At 40.6% G+C, this 19649-nt stretch overlaps 2 protein-coding genes across 12 annotated transcripts in view; one reads left to right on the top strand and one right to left on the bottom strand.

Moving 5' to 3' along the window:
* ankrd6b (ankyrin repeat domain 6b) overlaps nucleotides 1-15983 on the top strand; it is a 36151-nt gene extending 20168 nt beyond the window's left edge. For 2 of the 9 annotated variants that reach the window (XM_020091825.2, XM_069514856.1), the window contains exons 4-17: nucleotides 1722-1820; nucleotides 3669-3767; nucleotides 4410-4508; nucleotides 5017-5115; nucleotides 5586-5684; nucleotides 5985-6083; nucleotides 6666-6743; nucleotides 8068-8172; nucleotides 8440-8553; nucleotides 8696-8866; nucleotides 9850-10002; nucleotides 11721-11834; nucleotides 12897-13194; nucleotides 13725-15983. In XM_020091825.2, the coding sequence (XP_019947384.1) occupies nucleotides 1722-1820; nucleotides 3669-3767; nucleotides 4410-4508; nucleotides 5017-5115; nucleotides 5586-5684; nucleotides 5985-6083; nucleotides 6666-6743; nucleotides 8068-8172; nucleotides 8440-8553; nucleotides 8696-8866; nucleotides 9850-10002; nucleotides 11721-11834; nucleotides 12897-13194; nucleotides 13725-14311 (2214 nt within the window). In that variant the 3' untranslated portion in view covers nucleotides 14312-15983. Of the gene's footprint in view, nucleotides 1-1653; nucleotides 1821-2002; nucleotides 2292-3668; nucleotides 3768-4409; nucleotides 4509-5016; nucleotides 5116-5585; nucleotides 5685-5984; nucleotides 6084-6665; nucleotides 6744-7023; nucleotides 7099-8067; nucleotides 8173-8439; nucleotides 8554-8695; nucleotides 8867-9849; nucleotides 10003-11720; nucleotides 11835-12893; nucleotides 13195-13724 lie in introns of those variants that run through there. The other 7 variants (XM_069514851.1, XM_069514850.1, XM_069514849.1 and 4 more) reach the window with 7 other exon arrangements.
* Nucleotides 823-19398, bottom strand: lyrm2 (LYR motif containing 2). Of its 3 annotated transcripts, XR_011239322.1 has the most exons (5): nucleotides 19244-19398; nucleotides 17596-17736; nucleotides 16064-16322; nucleotides 8035-8165; nucleotides 823-3773 (listed from the first exon to the last, which is right to left on the bottom strand). XR_011239322.1 is itself a non-coding variant. In XM_020091826.2 (3 exons), the coding sequence occupies exons 1-3, from the start codon at nucleotides 19286-19288 to the stop codon at nucleotides 16242-16244; spliced, it is 267 nt and encodes an 88-aa protein (XP_019947385.1). In that variant the 5' UTR covers nucleotides 19289-19398; the 3' UTR covers nucleotides 15975-16241. The 3 variants fall into 3 exon arrangements, 1 of the variants encoding a protein (XP_019947385.1); XR_011239321.1 differs by lacking the exon at nucleotides 8035-8165; XM_020091826.2 differs by lacking the exons at nucleotides 823-3773; nucleotides 8035-8165 and having other exon boundaries at nucleotides 15975-16322.
* Nucleotides 19399-19649: the final 251 nt, after the last annotated feature.

Genomic DNA, 19649 nt, shown 5'->3' with positions numbered 1-19649 from the left:
AACAAAAATAAGATATAAAGATATCTTCTTCTTAGGTATTGTTTGTTGGTTGGCTTGCACATTGTTTTTATATTGGAAGTAAAATTACACAATAACAACTGAACAGATTTCCACTGAATTTAGTGGAAAGAACCCATTACATTTTGGTCTGGTTCAGATTTTGTTTCACTTTCTTTAGCATTGTGAAAATAGGGTTGTTTACCTAGAGAATAATTCATGGATCTTGATGAAAAAATCAGGCACATTTAGGAAACTGATTTCTATGACTGTGTTCAATTTGGTGCAGCTTGATTAAATATAAAGGGTCTGTTGTGGAGGTAACTCACTGAGGGATGTTTTAGTTTTGGTTTTATTTACCCAGGCAAGTGCTCCAGCAGTAAATTGCTAAGCCTAGGTGTTAAGACACCAATACAATCCATTGTATAATATGTTTAACTCTAATGATTTTTTCCTGTTGATAATTGTTTTGTATTCATTCTTTTCTGGCGTTTGCAGGGTTCAGGCTGCTAAAACTGCTCAAAGAAAGCAACCATAAATAAGAAAGCACGTGACAAATAATGCTGACTCCTTATAGACAGACTTTTTCTTGTAAACTTTTTTAGGCCGACAGAAAATCAAAAATAACCACAGATACAATAAATGATGGGTTGTCATTCAAACAAATTAATCGTAGTGTGCATGGATCTGTGATGATTGATGAAATGCATGGCACACAACCTTTGGAGGCCTCCTATTGGCTTATCCAGCGCTTAAGGGAGCACATTTTGTGTGGGATGGATTATGACTAACAAATATTTTCATTATTGAATAAATTGCAGATTCTTTTCTTTTTTTTTTTTATTATCATTTATTCATGTTGACAAAAAATGTCAGATAATATTGAAAGATGTTTACAGATATTATCAACAAAGGGTTTGAAAAATCTTAACAAGGAAACAAATGTAGAAACCTCAGAGACAGCTGCATGTGACAGATCCCTCTTATAGATTTCACATGTAACACATCAACATAATAACAATATTTACAACATTCACGAGAAAAGACAAGTGTCTTTAAGAGATGAAGGGAGCAGCAATGACAATGTATTATCACTGAATGATAGTGGTCCCCCGACAGTCTAGGCTGGTAGCAGCATAACTAATCACTGATCCAGCTCTATCTATAAGAAAAGATTGAAAAATTAGATTCATACATTTAACAGCAACATACGTCTCTGGACATTCCAATGTCTTTGAGGAGTTTTGTAAAAAATACCAAATAAATTCCATTACATTTGGATAAAAGCAGAAATCTTAGACATGGTTGAATAAAACTAAATAAATCTGCCAGTGAAAAGTAAAACACGCTTGGGTGAACACCTTTTTAACCTCCCCTACGTTAAGAGACCTTTTTGCTTTTATCCACAGATCCTTATATTGGCAGGATGCAGAGTTTATCCTCCACCCAGCTAACATGAACAGCTGTGCAGATTGTGCACTATTCTCTTAAACCACGGATTAAGGATTTGTTTGCTTTCAGTTGACTCATTACTGAGATGTATTGTACTCAGTCTTCAGTCGTACCATCAGCTATGACCACAGTTACTTTGCAGCAGTATCTGACTTGGTGTGTGGGAAGCAGCGGTGGGTTCCCTGACTTAGTCTGCTTCTGCGTATGTTGGGTGCACTGTGGTGTTTTTTTTTTTTTCAGCGGCTTGAGTTGTTGATGTTTTGTGTTCACAGTATGGCAGAGGCCCGCTGCACTTGGCTGCCTATAAAGGCCACATCGAGGTTGTGCGTATCCTGCTCAAAGCTGGATGCGACCTGGACATCCAAGACGACGTGAGTAGAATCATCTGTCTGATTGCTGCGTCGACCATCACCCCGCTTTTCATCCACCTCCACCTCCCACTGCAGTCCTGATTAGAGGATATCTACAGCCACTTCTCTTTTTTGCTTTTCGCGCTGTTAATGTTGGAATAATTTTTTAATTTTAGACTTTTATTATTTTATCACAACTGTAGTCTAATGACCTCTAGTGGCCTTGAGTGGGACTCTTTGGACTTCCCGCTTGTGGGATTGCCCTCAGGATGCAAGTCCCCCTTCCCCACAGATAGAGACAATCCAGATCTATCGCGCTGCCAAATTCCCTCTCTGTGGTCAGTGAGCTCCACAGGCTGCGATACATCCTCCAGGACTGGAGGAAGCAGGAAGTGCACACTGAGGCAGGAGGAGGAGGAGGAGGAGCAGGAGGGGAGAAGACAGAGAAGGAGGGCTGGGAAAGAGCCTGGAGGATCAGGGAGAGTGAAGGAGGTTAGACAAAACAGCTCCTACTGAGCCAGTGGAAATCTGTCCCCCCCGTCCTTCCTTCCCCTGAACAAATGCCGCTCATCTAATGCCTCTGCTGCTGCTGCTGCTGCTGCTGCACTCGGCTCACTTCTTATCTGGCCCGGAATGATCTTCCCCTCCTCCTCCTCTTCCTCCCGTTTCCCCTCTTTCTCTCATGGAAATAGTTGCTTATTGCTTCTAGCACTCTCAAACCTGACTGGCTAAGTCTCATTCACCACTAATCTGCTCTGTCTGCAGGAATTCCATTTATGACTGGGTATAATTTTGAACTGAACCTTTTTTCCTGGGACTGTACACTCACTGTTTTCACATGGTTATATGGACCACAGTGGACTCCAGCAAATAGACTGCATATACAGCTGTTTGACATTATCTGCTGTGGTTTGTATAACTGTTATATTGGGATCTTCTTAACATTGTTATTGCAAAAGTAATAATAACTTTGCAGAGGTTTGGGACACACTTACAAAACATTCAGCATGTAAAGGGATAGTTTGTTTTGGGGCATTTTGTATTGTTTTGAATATAAAATTAACAGTAATATTAGCTTAATTTAGTCCAGTTACTTGGATGAAGTCACTTCTTTGCTCACTTATGGGAAACCCCACCTTCTGTAGCACTGAGGACTTGATATTTCTTACTGCCAGATTTCTAGCTAATCGTGAAAGGTTCTGTGATCCTAAAGTTCCCACAGTGATGCTACAGAGTAAATCAGTTTTAACTGTAAAATGAGAGATTTTCAAAATGTTAGAAGCAGTTTGAGCAGCCGCCCCTTGGTCCCCTGAGCATTCTGCAAAAAGCTAAATTGTATGGAGACAATTTATCCATTTGCCACAAATGTGCTGAATTGTTATTACTTTTCACAGACCCCCCTGTCACAGTAGTGTGCCATTTGAGAAGCAGCACATTAGGGCATGGGTTCCAGTTGTTCCTCTGTGTAAAAGTTGAAGGGTGTATTTCTTTTGAGCAGTATTGGTCCCATTAAAACGCATTCATTCAGCTGAACATCCACCAATGTGTTTGTTCTACTAGGAAGTAGAAATAAAACCAAAATCCCCAATAACCAAACTATTTCTTGGAAATTGCATTTCCCACTATAATGCATCTTTTTCACATTAAAATTCATTATTTTTTGTAAGTAATAAAGTTTTGAAAAAGATTTATGAATGTTTGTATCCTGCAAGAGCACTTGTAAAATAACATTATACTAAAAATATCACATTGGTGCTCCAAGATTTCTACATGGTGGAATTGCTCTTTCTGTGGATCGTTTTCTTGTTCTGTTGCCATGTTGTCATGTTGTCATGTGTTAGTCAGTGTTGCATGTTTCTCTGCTGGCAGGGGGAGCAGACGGCGTTACATCGGGCTGCCGTGGTGGGAAACAGTGACGTCATCAGCGCTCTCATCCAGGAAGGGTGTGCACTGGACAGACAGGACAAGGTGCAGCTGAAAGGACAGAAACAAACACACACACATAGAAGTTAATGTTGCCTCTGCCAAAGTCGCTCAGAAGAACAAAGTCATTATGAGCCATTTGATGATAATAGAGAAATCAGTGCGTCTGTCATCTGCTTCACCTTCTTCCTGCCTATGAAATGTAGAGTATTAAGAGTCACAGTGAGAGGACAGATTAGTTATTCTTTTATAACAAATACTGTATTAAAAAAAAAAAACTTTCAGTCAGCAGTACACTCCCTTTATTAGGAACACTATACAGTTGTGGGAAGTTCCTCCCTTTGCTCTCAAAACAGCCAACAGATGAATTGGTCAAGTTTGTCACTTGACTTTTTCATATTTACAATACTATTTAGATCATTATTTGTACTAATACTAATTAACATTCTGAAAGATATCCTCCTCACCACCTTAAGACATAACAGGCAGTTCAGCATCATTTATTTTGAAATTATTTCATCTTTAATCGAAGATCACATGATGTGTCCTTTAAAACGAGCTCAACCACAGAAGTGTAGTGTTGACTGACACTAGCTTTAAAGTTTTTGAAGGAATAGAATCATCAGAATTGCTCGTATTATCAGTTTAGATGTTGTAAATGTGGCTTTTTGTTTTCTGTCCTCTCAGGATGGAAACACTGCGCTCCATGAAGTCTCCTGGCACGGTTTCAGCCAGTCCGTCAAACTGCTAGTGAAAGCTGGAGCCAACGTTCATGCAAAAAACAAGGTGATTCTACTGGGGAATATGTTTGCTAGAAGCTCTGTTCGAATATTCAGGTCTCACTCAGTGTTTCTTATACAAGAGAGTAAAAGCTAAACCATGTGAATTGTAGAAATAGTTCATTCTTGGTTGTTCCTCCACAAAATCCTAACTCAAGGTTCAGTTCTGAGCCTTTTCTGCAACTTTCAACCCGTGCAAATTCTGTGACTATCGTAATGTCAAAAATATTACTATCTTGTTTGGAGAAAGTTTTATTAACACTGATTTACATTTTAAACCAGTAAAATTATTGTATATAAACTGTAATCAATGACTATACTTCACTTATCAGGATTTTAGTCTAGTTGTTTGTTACACTGCAAATGGCCCTGACTGTTAGAGATAAAAACTTTCATCTTTATTCACTGTCTCTTTTTTCAGGATTAAATGTGTTTATGTATCTCTGTGTCTTGCTCAGTCTTTAATGCACAGCTAACCTGAATGAGGTCTCTCCTCCTCTCTCCTCCTCTCTCAGGCAGGGAACACAGCTCTCCACCTCGCATGTCAGAATGGTCACGCTCAGAGCTCCAAGGTTCTGCTCCTGGGAGGCTCCAGGCCAGACAGCAAGAACCACGTATGTTGTTCCTCCTCTTCCTCCCACATTTAAACATCACTTCATCATTTTCATGAGTGTTGCTCTTCACTGTTATCACCTTGATCACAAGAGATACAGGCTAGGACACATTAAAGGCTTTTCTTGATTAGAAAAGATGTTTTTGCTCTTCACCTGACTGGCTTTAGCAAACTCGATGGGTAGTGATGGACAGATGGCTCAGTCTGACGTCCTGAGCCTCTGGAGCAGGTTTTCATTAAGGACATTCATAATGACCAGCTCTAGCAATAGCCCTGGTTGTTCCCCCACTTCTCACATTAAGGAGTTCATTAATTTCCATTGCCTTTTTAAAATGTACAGAATCCAGCTTATAAAAATGATAGAATTTCCTGCATAGTTTCACATTTGACTGCAGCACGTCTTTAAATTTAAGCAAATGCTTCAATTTTAAACAAAATCTCTGAAAATTTGCTAAATATTTTTTTTTCTAGTTGGGGGATTCATGTCTGCATGTGGCAGCCCGCTACAACCACATGTCAATGATCCGCATCCTACTGGGGGCATTTTGCTCTGTTTCAGAGAAGAACCTGGTGAGTTACCAACTGGACACTTATCACAGCTACATTCTGAAAACTTACCGTAACCAATGTTAACATATGTCATCATAGATGGTTTGTAAATGTAACTGGTGCTGTTTTTATGAACTAAGGGATAAAACTGATGAAATCTTCTGAGCAGAATTTCACTCGCAAACATGACACACTAAAAAAAATCCGTGTTACTCTGCACGAAAGCCTCAGGTTGAAATGTAAGAATAAAGTGTTTATACAAACAACAGATGTTTTTGGAGTTCTCAGTAGATAAAAGATCTGGTTTGTGTGTTTGTGCAGGCTGGGGACACTCCACTACATGTTGCAGCTGCTCTGAATCATAAGAAAACTGTACGTTTGCTGCTAGAGGCGGGGGGAGACAGCCGCATCTGCAACAATGTAAGTGCCCGCAGTCTCTTTCTGCATCATTAATTTTCAATAATAAAGTGAGCGCTCATTTTCTTCATCTTCAAGTTAGCAGATCTCAGTTGTTATTCTTAGAGCAGCTGACTGTCTCAGCTTCCTGTCAGCTGTTTGAAGCTGTATTGGAATTAGGGGAATTCATGATCACATTCATTCCACGTTATGAGGAAAGGAAGACCATGAATGTCTGATAATTGCTTTTTAGAGATTTTACTTCAGGTGGGTTTCCAACCACATGCTTTCATGCAGATTTTCCATTTGCACATAAAATGGAGTGGAAACATTGGGCATGTTAAAATATTGCACTAAAGTCTTAATGCTTTGCTGTAGCAAATTTATACTATTGTACTGATAATTTAAAATCAAATAAAGTGCAATCGAAACAAATGTCCACTGAATACGCTGAGACAACAGGTAAGCATGGAAGACATGCTATTATATATACCCTGGCAATAGTAATAAGGCACTATCTCCAATATGAGGCTGTTTTAGAATCCAGGGTCATTCCTTTAAGTTGGGTTTTGTCTCATTTGTCTTTGTATTTGTGTGTTTCCACAGGCTGGTGAAACAGCTTTGGATAAGGCCAGAGAGCATAACAACCCAGAAGTGGCTCTTCTCCTGACCAGAGCTCCACAGGTGAAACCAGTAACTTCCAGTCTGACCAGTACAACTGATTCTGCATTTGTTATGAATATGTGGCTGTTTAAACATGTGTTAATGCTAGGGTTGGTAATCCTGGATATGCTTGCAAGAGCAGGCTACACCTTAATGCAACCGATACAGCCCATCCCCTCCCATCAGCCCTCTCATCAAAGCTACGCCCCCAAAACACATCAGCGTGCACTAACTGATAAGTGCTAGAAGCAGATTTTACCCTGACTCACTCGCTAACTTCTGGCTATCATCTCTGCTGCAGCGATATATGCCTCCCCGGCTGAAGACTCTGGTCATGCGCAGTGAGAGCACGGGCAGGGTGCGCGCAGGCAGGCAGGTTGGTTAGTGACAGACAGGTACCCCAGCCAATCATTTCATTCGATCTGAATAAAATGATTGGTTTATTTTAGTCCTGCGAGGGCCACAGACACTGGCTTTTTTGTTTTTTCCCCCCCAGATAAGTGTATTTATTGATGGCTATAAGAACATAAAGAGGATTTCAACAAATAAAACCGAGAGTGTTTCAGGAACAAATGACCAACCCTACCTTTAAGAGTTTTGATCACCTCAATCTCCTGGACTCATCACATTAGAGAAAGTTTAACTCTGCTTTGATGAGAGTTACAACCACAAATATATGTGAATAACGACTAGAAATCTGAATAAGTGTATGTTTAAAAGATGTTCAAACACAATATCTGTTTAGAAATTGGCATTGAGAATGTAGACGAAAAAAGCTATGCAGGGAATTTGCTGATTTGAAGTCATTTATCGACATATTAAAATAACATTGTGCTACCTGGACCTGGTGTATTTCAGGTTGTGTACACTGGGTTTATCCAGCATATTTCAGCATTACATTTGATTGAGATCAACACATCATTTTAATTATCATAGTATTATTCTTCTATCATTTTTTGTCCCAACTTTCTTATTGATCAACCATTAGTCACTGTACCAGTCCTCAAGGGTTCAGTCCGGTGTGTTTCAGTGAGTCAGGGTGCACAATAGCAGTACCACAGAAGTACAGTTGCTTGACGTTATCAAATTCATCTGTTCCCTGCTAATGACAACCAACATGTCTGCTGTGGAAAATACACAGCAGCTTTAACATCAAAGGGACAACAAATCCAGAGAGAAATCTGTTTCAACAAGTAATTTCCTTTCTAAAAAATCCAGCCACTTTATTGTGAAACCATCAACGTTAAGCCTTTCTTATGTGTGTATTTTGTGTATTTAGAAATGAATTGTGTAACTGTCTTATTGTACTTGCTAATCATGAATGATCTCCTCTGGGTGTGTTCAGGTGCAGAGCTTTGTGCGTGGCAGGAGTGTGAGGAAGAGGAGAGACAAGCTGAAGGCAGAGGGCAGAGCTCAGTCGGTGCCCAGGGATGAGATGCTGCCCTGTAAGGTAAAAAAACTGGACTTTTGAGTCAAAGCTATTGAATTTAAACAGGAAAGTAAGAAAAACTATGTAAAAAAAATTTAATGAGTGGGTGGGAAGCAGCAGTGAGAAGAGTAGAGCAGAGAGAGTCAAGCAATACTGAAGAAAGATGTTCTAAAGACGAGGAAACTAATTGGATGTTTGAGTTGTCTCAACCACAGTCCAATCTATTTTTGAGCAGAACCAGCTTATTGACTCACTGCTCTGAATGATTTTCCTCCTTATTCCCTGCAGGACAGTGCTTCAGCTGCAGATGACACCCAGAGCAGTGACCGAGCTGCCTGCAAACACACTGAAGTGACTGAAACTAACACCAGGAGGGGCAAGAACAGGAAGCAGAAGGAAAAGGTAGATCCCTGCCTTTAAGTTTTGAGACGTTGCTGCTCAGAAGAGGTGGACGAGTCTCCTGCTCATGCTTCTCCTAATAAACATTATTTTCTGATGTAAGAGTTGGACAGACTATTATTCTGAACTGCTTTTGCTGTTGCAGCCGTTTCTGTCTGAACCACTTCGCCGCAGAGAGACCAGACCCAGTGAAGCCATTCATAGGAGGAAGGGTAAACTGCGAGGAGTCTCTCCTCATGCAGCCATCCCACCACACAACTTCAAAGCCTATCAGCTTTACACGCTGTACCGCGGCAAGGATGGCAAGATCATGCAGGTACTGAATGAGCACAAATCCTCCCCAGTTGAGTAAGAAGAAAGATTAGTTTCATGTAGTTCCTCTGTAGTGTTCTGTAAATTCATTCTTAATGCCCTGTCCTTATATATAGATGAATATCATCCATAACTGAAGAGCAGCACTACAGAGATTAATAGGAATATCAAATACTAAACCTTGTACCAGTTACCAAAGGGCAAGAGTGCATTGTAATTGATGTGTTGCTTAATAAGCCTTGGATTGGTTTGAGTATAACTGTGTCAGCCAATAGCAGGCCTCCAAAGGCAATGTGTCAGTAATGATGTAACACCATGCCATGAGGAAATTCTCATAAAGAAAACATTGCACACAGTGTTATATAAGATAGGCTTCAATATAATGATGATTATTATTATTATTATTATAATATAGTCGGGGAAAAATACAAATGCAAGCAGAAAGTTTCCATGAGAAACGTTTACAGTAATTGTGTGAAAAATATTAATTCATGCTCTGAACTGACTCTGCCTCCCTCTCACACATTAAAATACTCCTCAATGTGTGTCTGATTTATTAACAGTGCACATTCCCTCCAGACATAAATCACAGTTTCCAATTCCTCCTATAGTAGTGGGTATTATCAGATCTGCTACAACACTATTTATTTTATATGTCACTATATTGTGTTACAGTGCATTATCTGAAAAATCTGAGAAACAGTTTAAAGATAAGGAAACCTATAGAAATGTCAAGTCAATTTACATTAGGACATTAAGGGACAAGTCATTCAGTGATAATATTATATGCATTGGTGCTGAGAGGCAGTTACCTCTACAGTATATGCAGTATCGTCCCATCACCCTAATGATTTGCAGTCCAAGCTTTATAATGCATTATTCCAAACGTGCAGTTTTTAGCTTTGTCCTTTTTCTGCCTGAACCTCCCTCAGTGCTGCCCAACGGCAAATATGAACAAACCTCATTTGACCGCTGACTGCGTTGCAGGCTCCTCTGAACGGCTGCCGCTGTGAACCTCTCATCACTAAACTGGAGAACCAGCTGGAGGCCACTAAAGAGGAGATGAAGACTGAGATCAACACAGTCCAAGACCTGATGAACAGCAAGATGGGCCAGCTGGACCGCAAGAACAAGCACCAGGTAGCACACATGCTAACACACAGCAGATCATTTCAGCCGCTCTACAGAGTACAGTAGATATTTAGTCTGAAGCTCCCTCTCGAGTTTATATTTCTTAAAAATACATAATTTCTTCACATCCTCATTTTTATATTTTCACATGAAACAGACTTGTCACTACACGAACCCTTTCTCTGGCAAATGACTGTTTAAACTCACTCCCTTTGATTTTTCATCACCACACAGAATATTGTGACAATGAGAGGAAGTCAAAAGGGTCCTCTCACAGTGCTGTTTATATTGAGTGGGTTCTTCTGCTCTACTGCATAGTTGGAGCATGAGTAAAAACATTTTAGGAACTTTTTAATAAGAAATGACTGATATCTGCATTAATATGGATGAGAACTCCAATATACTATACAATTTGACTCTGTATTCTAAGCAATCGGTCCATCAGCAAGGTTCTCACCTCCTTTGTCTTCGTTTTACAAAGGAAATTAATCTTTTTAACTGTGAAGATTCTCATGTGAACCTTCCTGAGCTAATAAATCAAACTTTGATCTCACAGCGCCTGAGACAATTTCCAGATTCAGTCATTCTTCCTCCCACAGTCATGGAACAACCAGGCTACACAACACTTGTGTGGGTTTATAAAACAATACAATAAGATTTACACAGACTCAAATTCATTTCATTTTTATCACTATGACATGTAGGTTGTCAGTGTTTACTACTACTGCACAAATTACAAATCAAATATCTGGAGTCACTCTAATCTTATTTTGCACATCTAACGTACAGTAGGTAACTCTGTTATACTTTACTATTAGATGAAGTTCAATTCAGTTTTATTTGTAAAGCACCAAATTATAATAAACATTATATCAAGGCACTTTACTTAGAAGGTCAAGACCTTAAAAAAGTTTAGAGAAGCCCAACAGGTCCCAACATGAGCAGCACTTTGGCGAAAAAACATCCTCATTAACTGGAAGAAACCTGTAGCAGAACTCAATGTGGGTGGCCATCTGCCTCAACCGGTTGGAGTGAGCATGGAAAAATGGGGAAGAGAGGAGAGATGGGTTTAAAAGAGGGGGGAGAAGAGAGAGAGATAGCAGGGAGGTGGAGCAGAGGGGGAGAGAGGTTATATCAAGCCGAGCCCCTCTACAACCACATTTCCCCTGAAGACTCTCTATTCATAATACATAACACATTCTCCCATAACATACTGTACAATGCATTAAATAAAAGCCTCTGTTAGATTGCAGGTAGTCGTTCATGCATGTACTCTGAGCATCACTGCTGCTTGAGAAAACCCATCAGTGAAAATAGGCAAGAATGTGTTATCAGTGAGATCAGACCAACAGAAGATGGTATGCTGGTAAACACAAAAGAGGAACATGGGAATTTCAACAAATGTTAGATCGAGGGACAAAACAAACGATGTTTACACTGAGCCTGACTGATAAAACACTGTGTGCTGGACGGACTCTGTCATACACAGAGGAGCAGCCCCGAAATCAGATTCAGTGCTCCCTGTTAAAACTTGCTCATGGTGGTAGTCATACAGTTAAGTGTGGAAAACTCTTTCTGAAGTGACCATATATAAAATATATATAAATACTACTATATACAATGTGTATGTTAACACACTTTCTATAGAAAGTGTAAGACAGCTTGTATCTGTGTATCTGTGTATCTTTTCCTCGTTTCCTTCCTAATAAGTTCTTTGTCATCATCAGATCTGTGCTCTTGATAAGATGACAGTGGAGAGAGTGTCGGCAGAGAGGAGCGAGTGTCTGCAGAGGATGGAGCAGCGGGCCCTGCAGGAGCGACTGGAGGCAGAGAAGAGACAGGTAACGTTCACCGAAGCATTACCCTCGTCTGCTGATCAAATCAGCCACATATCGATGATGATATTGATCAGTGACTTTGTATACCACCAATAATTTAATTCAATTTAATTTGTATAGCACCAAATCATTAGAGACATTCTCACAAGCAAACACTGTGGGGACTATGGCGAGAAACCTTCCCTTTAACAGGAAGAATCCTTTAGAACCAGTGGGCAGCAACTGTCTCAACTGTTTTTGGCCTGGCAGCTACAGAGTGCTATGAAACTTGAGCATGACATATAGAAAATGTTACTGAAATATCAGTTTCTATGAAAATTGGTGTGCCAAATTGATTACACCTGGCTAGTCAAGAAAGCAAATAAAAGCTATTGATGGAATTTATTGAGATTTAAAGTGAATGATGCATTTAGATGTTCACTAGAAACGTTTCTCACAGTTTTGCTTTGTCTATAATTAATTACATTATTCATGGCTGCATTTGCTCACTGTCCTGGTTTACTGGCAAAACAACATTAAGATCACCCTATAAAACTAATATTACAAACTTCTTTGGGACTGGACATCCTCCTTAATCAACAATGGAAGAAACAGATCTCTGATCAGTTTCTTCCATTGTGACTGAAAACAGAGTCAGCAGGACAAAAATGTTATTCCTTTTAGTTAGGTCAGAACTTATATTAACAATTCATCAGTGCATAAAAAATCATTAATTCATTGATTGTATTTGTTTGGCACCTAGAGGGCAGCAGAACACATTTGACACAGTATCACAATGTACATTTGTCATGGCTGGAGTTAAAGCCAGACTTCTGATGAATCTCATATTGACCTTCCTTTTCAGCCATGTTCACCACGTCTCTAACTGTGCTGGTCAGGGAAGGTGTGGGGGGTTTAATCAGAGCATTTAGAATGTAAACATCTGCCTGCTGCTGGAGACTAAAACAGGAAATGTTAAACCAAGACAATGAGCTCTTCATGCAGCTTACTTTCCATTTGTTCAGCTTCAGATTTGATGCATGTAACATCATCTCCTCTGTTTGGCTGCATGTGTCTTTTAAGCAGGCGTCTCTGATCAATGAGTTGAAGAGCTGGTGTCTGTCAAAACTGCAGAACATGGAGGTTCTCTTCACAGGAGACCCCAGCAGGACCAAGTTGCGGCGCTCCTCCTCCATGACCGAGGGCCTGGACGAAGCAGAGGGAGCTGAGCTCACTGAGCTGCCCGCTGGAGATCAAGGTGGCTCCCATTGTCCAGAGGTGCACAGCAGCCCCACGCTCCTGGACTCTGACCGCAGGGATCCCAGTGTGGCAGAGGGTGGATCAGCCAACCACTACTTTGTGGTTCATGTGGAGAGCTCTCCAGGTAAAATAAATATCATTGATTTGTCAATTGTTAACTATAAATTACAGCCTGGAAATCAATGCTACAAGTTTATATAAGTAAATGAATAAATAAATATAGAGCAGGGATTTATCTGCATTCATTCATTCCATACCTTTATTACATTACAATTGCTGTTATACTTAAGAAACAAGGATCACCCATGGATCCATCCGACAGTGATTATTAGCATTTCACTGATAAGTCAAGTAAAAAGAAACCTTTTTTATTTGAAATCAATTTCTTGTTTAGACTGTAACTCACTGTAACTCAGTTTAACGGTTCCCATCATCTTATTCTGTCATGACTCAAAATGAACTCCGCTCTGTTGCCAAAAGAGACTTTTCACTGAAAGTGCACTTTTCCTTTCCTGTGAAAGGAATAACGTTGCTGCCAGACGCAACTCATCATGAGTTGCTCATAACTCAGACAAGCTGCATGCTACTGATAAGCTAACAACTGATGTCTGTGTAATGTAACGTGCTCACTGAATGTCTTCTGAACATTAACAGATGATAAGGCACGTAAGACTGAAGTCAGCTCTCCTACTGCAGCCAAGAAGCTGCTGCCATCTGTGCAGGTGGTCCGGCCAAAGGAGCGCTCAGTGATCTGCACTGACACCCAGAGGAAGAACACGGACCTGCTGAACGTGGATGTAGTGGAGTACGGTGCGACTGGGGGCAGAGTCCACAGAGCGAGCAGTCTGTCCCCCGCCACAGAACGCCGCTGCAGGACTGACGGTGCGCTCAGAGATAGGGAGCGAGGCCGAGACAGAGGGAAGCTGCGTAAAAAGCAATCCCAGGGAAGGACTAATTCCAGCGGGGCCACGGGGACCAAGGTCCTGGAGGTCTTCGGGGAGCAGCCCAGCGAGCCCTCTTTTGCCCAGGAGAGGGAAAACATGCACGCCCTGGAGGTGACGCAGTACTTCTTCGAGGCGGTGTCGACACAGATGGAGCGCTGGTACGAGAGGAAGGTGCAGGAGGCTCGCTGGCAGGCCACTCAGAGGGCCGAGGCCGACAGAGCCACTCTGGTGGAGAGGATCTCTTACCTGGAGGACGAGCTGCGCATGCTGAGGACTGACAAGCGCGACGGGTGCTGACGCTGAGCTCCCCTGTCACTGTGACACTGACCAGAAGCCACATGTGGTTGGGTTGGATCTTAGCCTCTCGCAGCAGCAGAGATTTATGACACAAAACTGAACTGTCATGTTTTCTTCTTGCAGAACTGAGACGAGTCTTCACATCCAGCACTGACAGATTGAGTTCACGTTCACAGCTGTAAATCACGTCCTCCTGGAATCCAGTCAACCCATTTTTACATGAACCACAGCTGTTGGTTGTCATGGTAGCAGCGGCCTGGTATGCTGAGGTGTGTATGAACACTACTATCAAAACAGGGGCAGCTCTTGTGCACTGTGTTGTAAATAAACCAGTAAATGTAAAGCTAGTTGTCAAACGTTGAACTAATGTGCCATTTATAGAATAGATACACGATGAACACCATCAACACACAAACATATTCACACATTTGGCCGACCACACACTAAAACTGAGTCATGTGACACCACGTTATCATGAGACGTAATTGGTGTGTTACACTGGTATCATTAGATTACAGTGACAGCCGCCTGCATGGAGGGAATCACAGTGTAATAAGCTTTTTGTTGGTGTCTATTTACTGGAATCAGTCTTGTGAATTTAAAAGATCGACCTGCTGTTTATTTATGAGAATGTAGTTGAAGTGACACTGTACATAGAACTAGAGTGAAGGTTTGTTTTAACTGCATGGATCCCTGATTCTGCTGCGTGGTGATCTGTGCGGAGGCTGGAGTGTGACGATGGAAGAATTACAGACTTTTACCGTGTTAAAAACAATTCCTAAAGAAATGATTAAATCATAAACCGATAAGCAATAACTATACATCTGAATGAGGCATTTCAGTTTTAGTTCAAATACAGAGATACATTTTTCATAGTAAAATGATTAATCAATGTATTTTGCATTTTTAAACTTAATTGGTTTATCGACATTTTAATTTAAATACACAATTGGTTTCCATTATTTAAACTCAAGTATTAAATATATTAAACAGGCTTGTACCTCTTAGTTTTAGTTATAAAGAAAATATATATACATTAATTTAGAAATCTGTATTTAGACTAAAAGAAGGGACGACTTTGATTCTAACTAAAGTGTAAAAGTTTATTATTACTCAGGTGTCACAGTGAACTCCACACTCAACATTATAAACCTGTGCACTACTTTAAATTCAAGCTGAAAAGTTGCTGTCACATATAGTAAATACAATTTTTAAAAAGTCTTATCAATCCTCCTGCTGCCACCCACACTGTCGCCATTCAACACATCAACTGTGTCATAGACAGTAGAAAGATATTTTAACTCTAGTGTCTTAGTAAGAGTGAGCGGGAACAAAGTGTTTACAATCACAACACTTGTGACACTAACATTATGAAACATTGAAACCTGCCTGCAGATCTTAACAAGCTGACTTCTCATCCTGTTACTACCTAAAGTCTTTTCTCCCAGAATGCCCTCTGCCCTGCCGATCATGTTTACCTGTAAAGCACAATCCTGACGCTGAACTTAGTCCGAACCTGTTGCATGAAGAACGCTCACAGTTGAGTTGCAGTATTACTGTCTGCTGTACATTTGCTGTAGTGACTGTTTTTATATGACCTCGATGCACTCTGTATGATGAAGCCAGAAAAACCTATTTTGTATTAAAAAGAAGAAGATTGTTCTTAATCCTCCTGCAGCTTCCTTGTTTATTACATAACAGATATAATATAATGTACGGCATGAAGAAGAGTGTGGCTCCCAGGTGGCTCACCGTTCATGATGGAAACAGGTTGATGCATTCAGGTCCATAACGTCCATTCATCCGTCATTGAGAAGCAGTTAAAGATGGGTCTACGGTGTGGAGGAGGGGCTCCCTGTTTCCATGGTTACTCCATCACAGAGTCTCTTCAGTAAAGTCCACAGCAAGGACTCGTAGCGGCTCAGGGTCGCTAACTTCTGGCCAACGCCAGAGACCTCTGCAGCTCCTCCAGGTGGTTGTTGGCCTGTGTGATCATCATCCGGATGGCGTCCTGGAGGAAACGGGAAAGGAAAAGCGTTGAAGAGAGCAGAGGATGCTGGGAAAATACATAGTTCACAGTCTCATAAAAGATTATTGCGCTCGTGCTGGATGAAAGAAAATGTCGGGCAAGAGGAGAGAGTGAAACCAAAACTGTCTGAAGTCTGAATAAACAGCCTCAGATGTGACTGAATAAATGAAGTTAACTGCAATATTCATTCTGTCTGTGCAATACAATGATTCATGTGCAATTCATTCACTACACATTCTCACACTGTACATATTATTCTGGTTTTAAAATGCATGTATTATTTTTTTATTCCATTCATATGTATTATATTTCCTTACACTTAGGTATTGCGTGCTACTTATTATTATGTGCACCTTGTGCACCACTAGGTGGCACCCTCTAGGTGAATTCCCTGCAATGCATCACACTCATATTAATTATTGCTCTGGCTTACTATGGGTGCTGCCTACTGGTGCACGCACCACCTACTTTTGGTGTGTTCAGAGTAACTGCTCTCAAAGCTGCAAACTGAGGTTGATGATTTTTTGATCAAAATAAATTAGAGTTTGTTTGCTTCACAGACACTGTGATACTTTTGGCTGTAACATTTTTTTGAAAAAGGTTTTCCATTTTCACCTCTCCATTGGCTGTAATGTTAATTTGGAATAAAAAAAGGTCAGAGAGGAGAACAAGAGTCAAATTTTTCTAACTCGCTCTCACGGTCACATTACTTAACTCTTAAGAAAAACTATATCTGTACGTTCTGAGCTCTTGGAGTTCTCACGGTGGTTTTATTTCACAGACAGGACTTTAAGTTATTTATAGAAGCATTTGTTTGAGGGGTGAGCCACAGATAACAGATGCATGCAATCAAGTCAGTGAGTAACCATAGCAACGACATACACACCCAGAGGAGAGGTTAAATCACATGACCAGTGATGCAACGTCAAGAGTTCAACGTGAGGACAGGAGCCCCCCCCCCATCGTAACAAGAGCCTGGATTTTCAAAATAAGCCCCCCCCCCCCCCATAGTAACAGGATGTTATAGGGAAACCTGTAAAATCTGTGAAATGTCTGCCGATAGTTCCCTTTCACCTAAATCTTACCCACATGACCTTTAAGTTAACCTACTTTATTTTTTATGACTGAAACTGAAATAACATTCTGGCTTCAACACATCTAACAGTCAAGTTAAACTGAGCCCTCTGTTGCTCTCAGTGAACTCTCCACAGTAACACATCAGGACAGTTGTGCAGTAGGTGACTGGTCTCTCTACCTGTTCCGTGGCGTTCTTGTTCCTCTTGAACTCCTCTCTCGCCCAGTCTCTCAGGTACTTCCTGTCCGCCTCAGCTGGAACCTGCTGTATGGTCCTCAGCATGTTTCTGTAGATCCCCAACACCTTCTGCCTCTGGAGGAACTGACAAACAATCACCACGTCACTCTCCACACTGACTGTATGAACAATGTGCTTTAAAGGTACAGTGAGTAGAATTTAGTGAACCTGTGGTTGCCTTTAATTGTCATAAAACTCAAAAGGTGTTTAGTTTGTTCAGTCTGGACTAGGGTTGCAAAATTCCTGGAATTTTCAAAGTTGGAAACTTTCTATGGGAATTAACGGGAATAAATCTGAAATTTACAATATTGGAGGTTGGCCCTCAACAGGGAACTTAAATATAGTTGGGGAAATATATTGCAGCATACTCTTGGCTAAAACAACCAGATTTACTTCACATACACTCCTCAATCACATGCACACAGCTTACTGCAGGGCTATTGAGGCCACACCCCCTACATGCACTGTGCACTCCTCCAGCACATGCACATCTGATTTCAACACTATTGAAGCCACACATTTGAGCCCGAGGTCTATCTGAAGTCAAGTAAGTTTTGATAATATTCTGGGGTAAATATATTTGATCTATAATAGTATTGATGTTTAACTTGGAAATATTAAATAAAAATAGGTGCTAAATGTAAGCTACTTTTCATTTCATTGACCATTTAAGAGGCTACTCAACATTCATACATGTTTTTGTTGTTCATTAAAGAATTGTTCATACAAGAAATAAAACTAAAGTTCTCAACTCAAATAAATCTGTTGAAATGTTTTTTAATTGTATTACTTTGCATGGATGTCTGCTTATGACAAAACGAAAATACTTACATTTATATTTGGATATGATCCAGTTTGTTTAAATTACCCTATTTCAAATTAACTGTAAGTTAATTCCCATAAATTCCCATATTTCTCATGGAAAGTTCCCAATTTGGAATATTTCCAAAATTCCCCACCTTAAATTAAATTTTCAGCTCCTTTGCAACCCTAGTCTGAACTAATGTAAAAAACATGGCGGCCTCCGTAGAGAGGACCCCCTCCATGTAAATATAAAGTATTTAAATATAAAGGACCTTTTCTGGGGTAAAGAAAAATACAGTTCATACAATTTAGATGAAATTAACTAGTGAAAACATCATGAGGATTATTCTACATTACATTTCTGCCAATAGATCCCTTTCACCTAGATCTGACACACTGGAGCTTTAAAGTGATGGTAGCACTGGTGGTTTAGAAGAGACTTCTCCTCATGTCCTGGACAAACATCGCATCTGACAGTGAAATCAGTTGTCTTGTGATGAGAACCAGGACATGAGAACGTCAGATCAGAGCGCACGCATTAAACACGAAGGTGAGACAGTTGGATTTAAAGGGCGGCTGCAGATCAGAGCTGCAGGGCGATGTCTCAGTTGTTACTCTGACCACATGGATCAATCATCAGGTCACGCGAGGGTTAAATGTTCAGAGCTCACGCGGACAAAAAGAAGAGTGTGGTCGCTGACATGTCACCGGGAGCTGTGTCAGGATCTGTTTTCTAACCTTACATGCGGGAAATAATCACCGTTCATGGTAAACACGTTAAACTCACCTGTTTCAGAGAGAGGGCAGCTAAAGGCAACCTGGGACCCGCCATCTTTGAGCGTGTGGATACGGGCGGATGTTGTGATGACGGTAACCTACTGCTTAAGTCGGTGTTCAGCGCCCTCTAGTGGAGCGGAGGAGAGCAGCAGCAGAACTCTGCAACAGGCTGAGCAATGACAAGAGAAGTGACCACAGAATATTCAGATGCATCAGGTTTGGATTGAATATTGACTGATTGACTGATTGACTTGTAGTTTCTCCCTGTGTCTCTCTCTATCTGTGACTCCAGAGCTGCAGGATGCAGACCACTATTATTATATTATATGAATTGTTGTTGCTATCATTAATAACATGTTTACATCCATAATTGTCACTCTTATTGTTTTCATTATAACAACTAGTCTGTCAGAGAT

This window comes from Paralichthys olivaceus, chromosome 19, assembly GCF_024713975.1.
Source record: "Paralichthys olivaceus isolate ysfri-2021 chromosome 19, ASM2471397v2, whole genome shotgun sequence".
NCBI classification, from domain to species: domain Eukaryota; kingdom Metazoa; phylum Chordata; class Actinopteri; order Pleuronectiformes; family Paralichthyidae; genus Paralichthys; species Paralichthys olivaceus.
Note: the sequence above shows the minus strand (reverse complement) of the source record. Positions and strands in the feature narration are given on the sequence as shown.

Excerpts from the sequence above, each read along its gene's own strand:
- lyrm2 (XM_020091826.2), bottom strand. The coding sequence starts at position 19,288 with ATGGCGGGTCCCAGGTTGCCTTTAGCTGCCCTCTCTCTGAAACAG. Across the intron at positions 17,737-19,243 it reads CTGCCCTCTCTCTGAAACAG|TTCCTCCAGAGGCAGAAGGT; the intron begins GTGAGTTTAACG and ends ATTGTTTGTCAG. Across the intron at positions 16,323-17,595 it reads ACAAGAACGCCACGGAACAG|GACGCCATCCGGATGATGAT; the intron begins GTAGAGAGACCA and ends CGTTTCCTCCAG.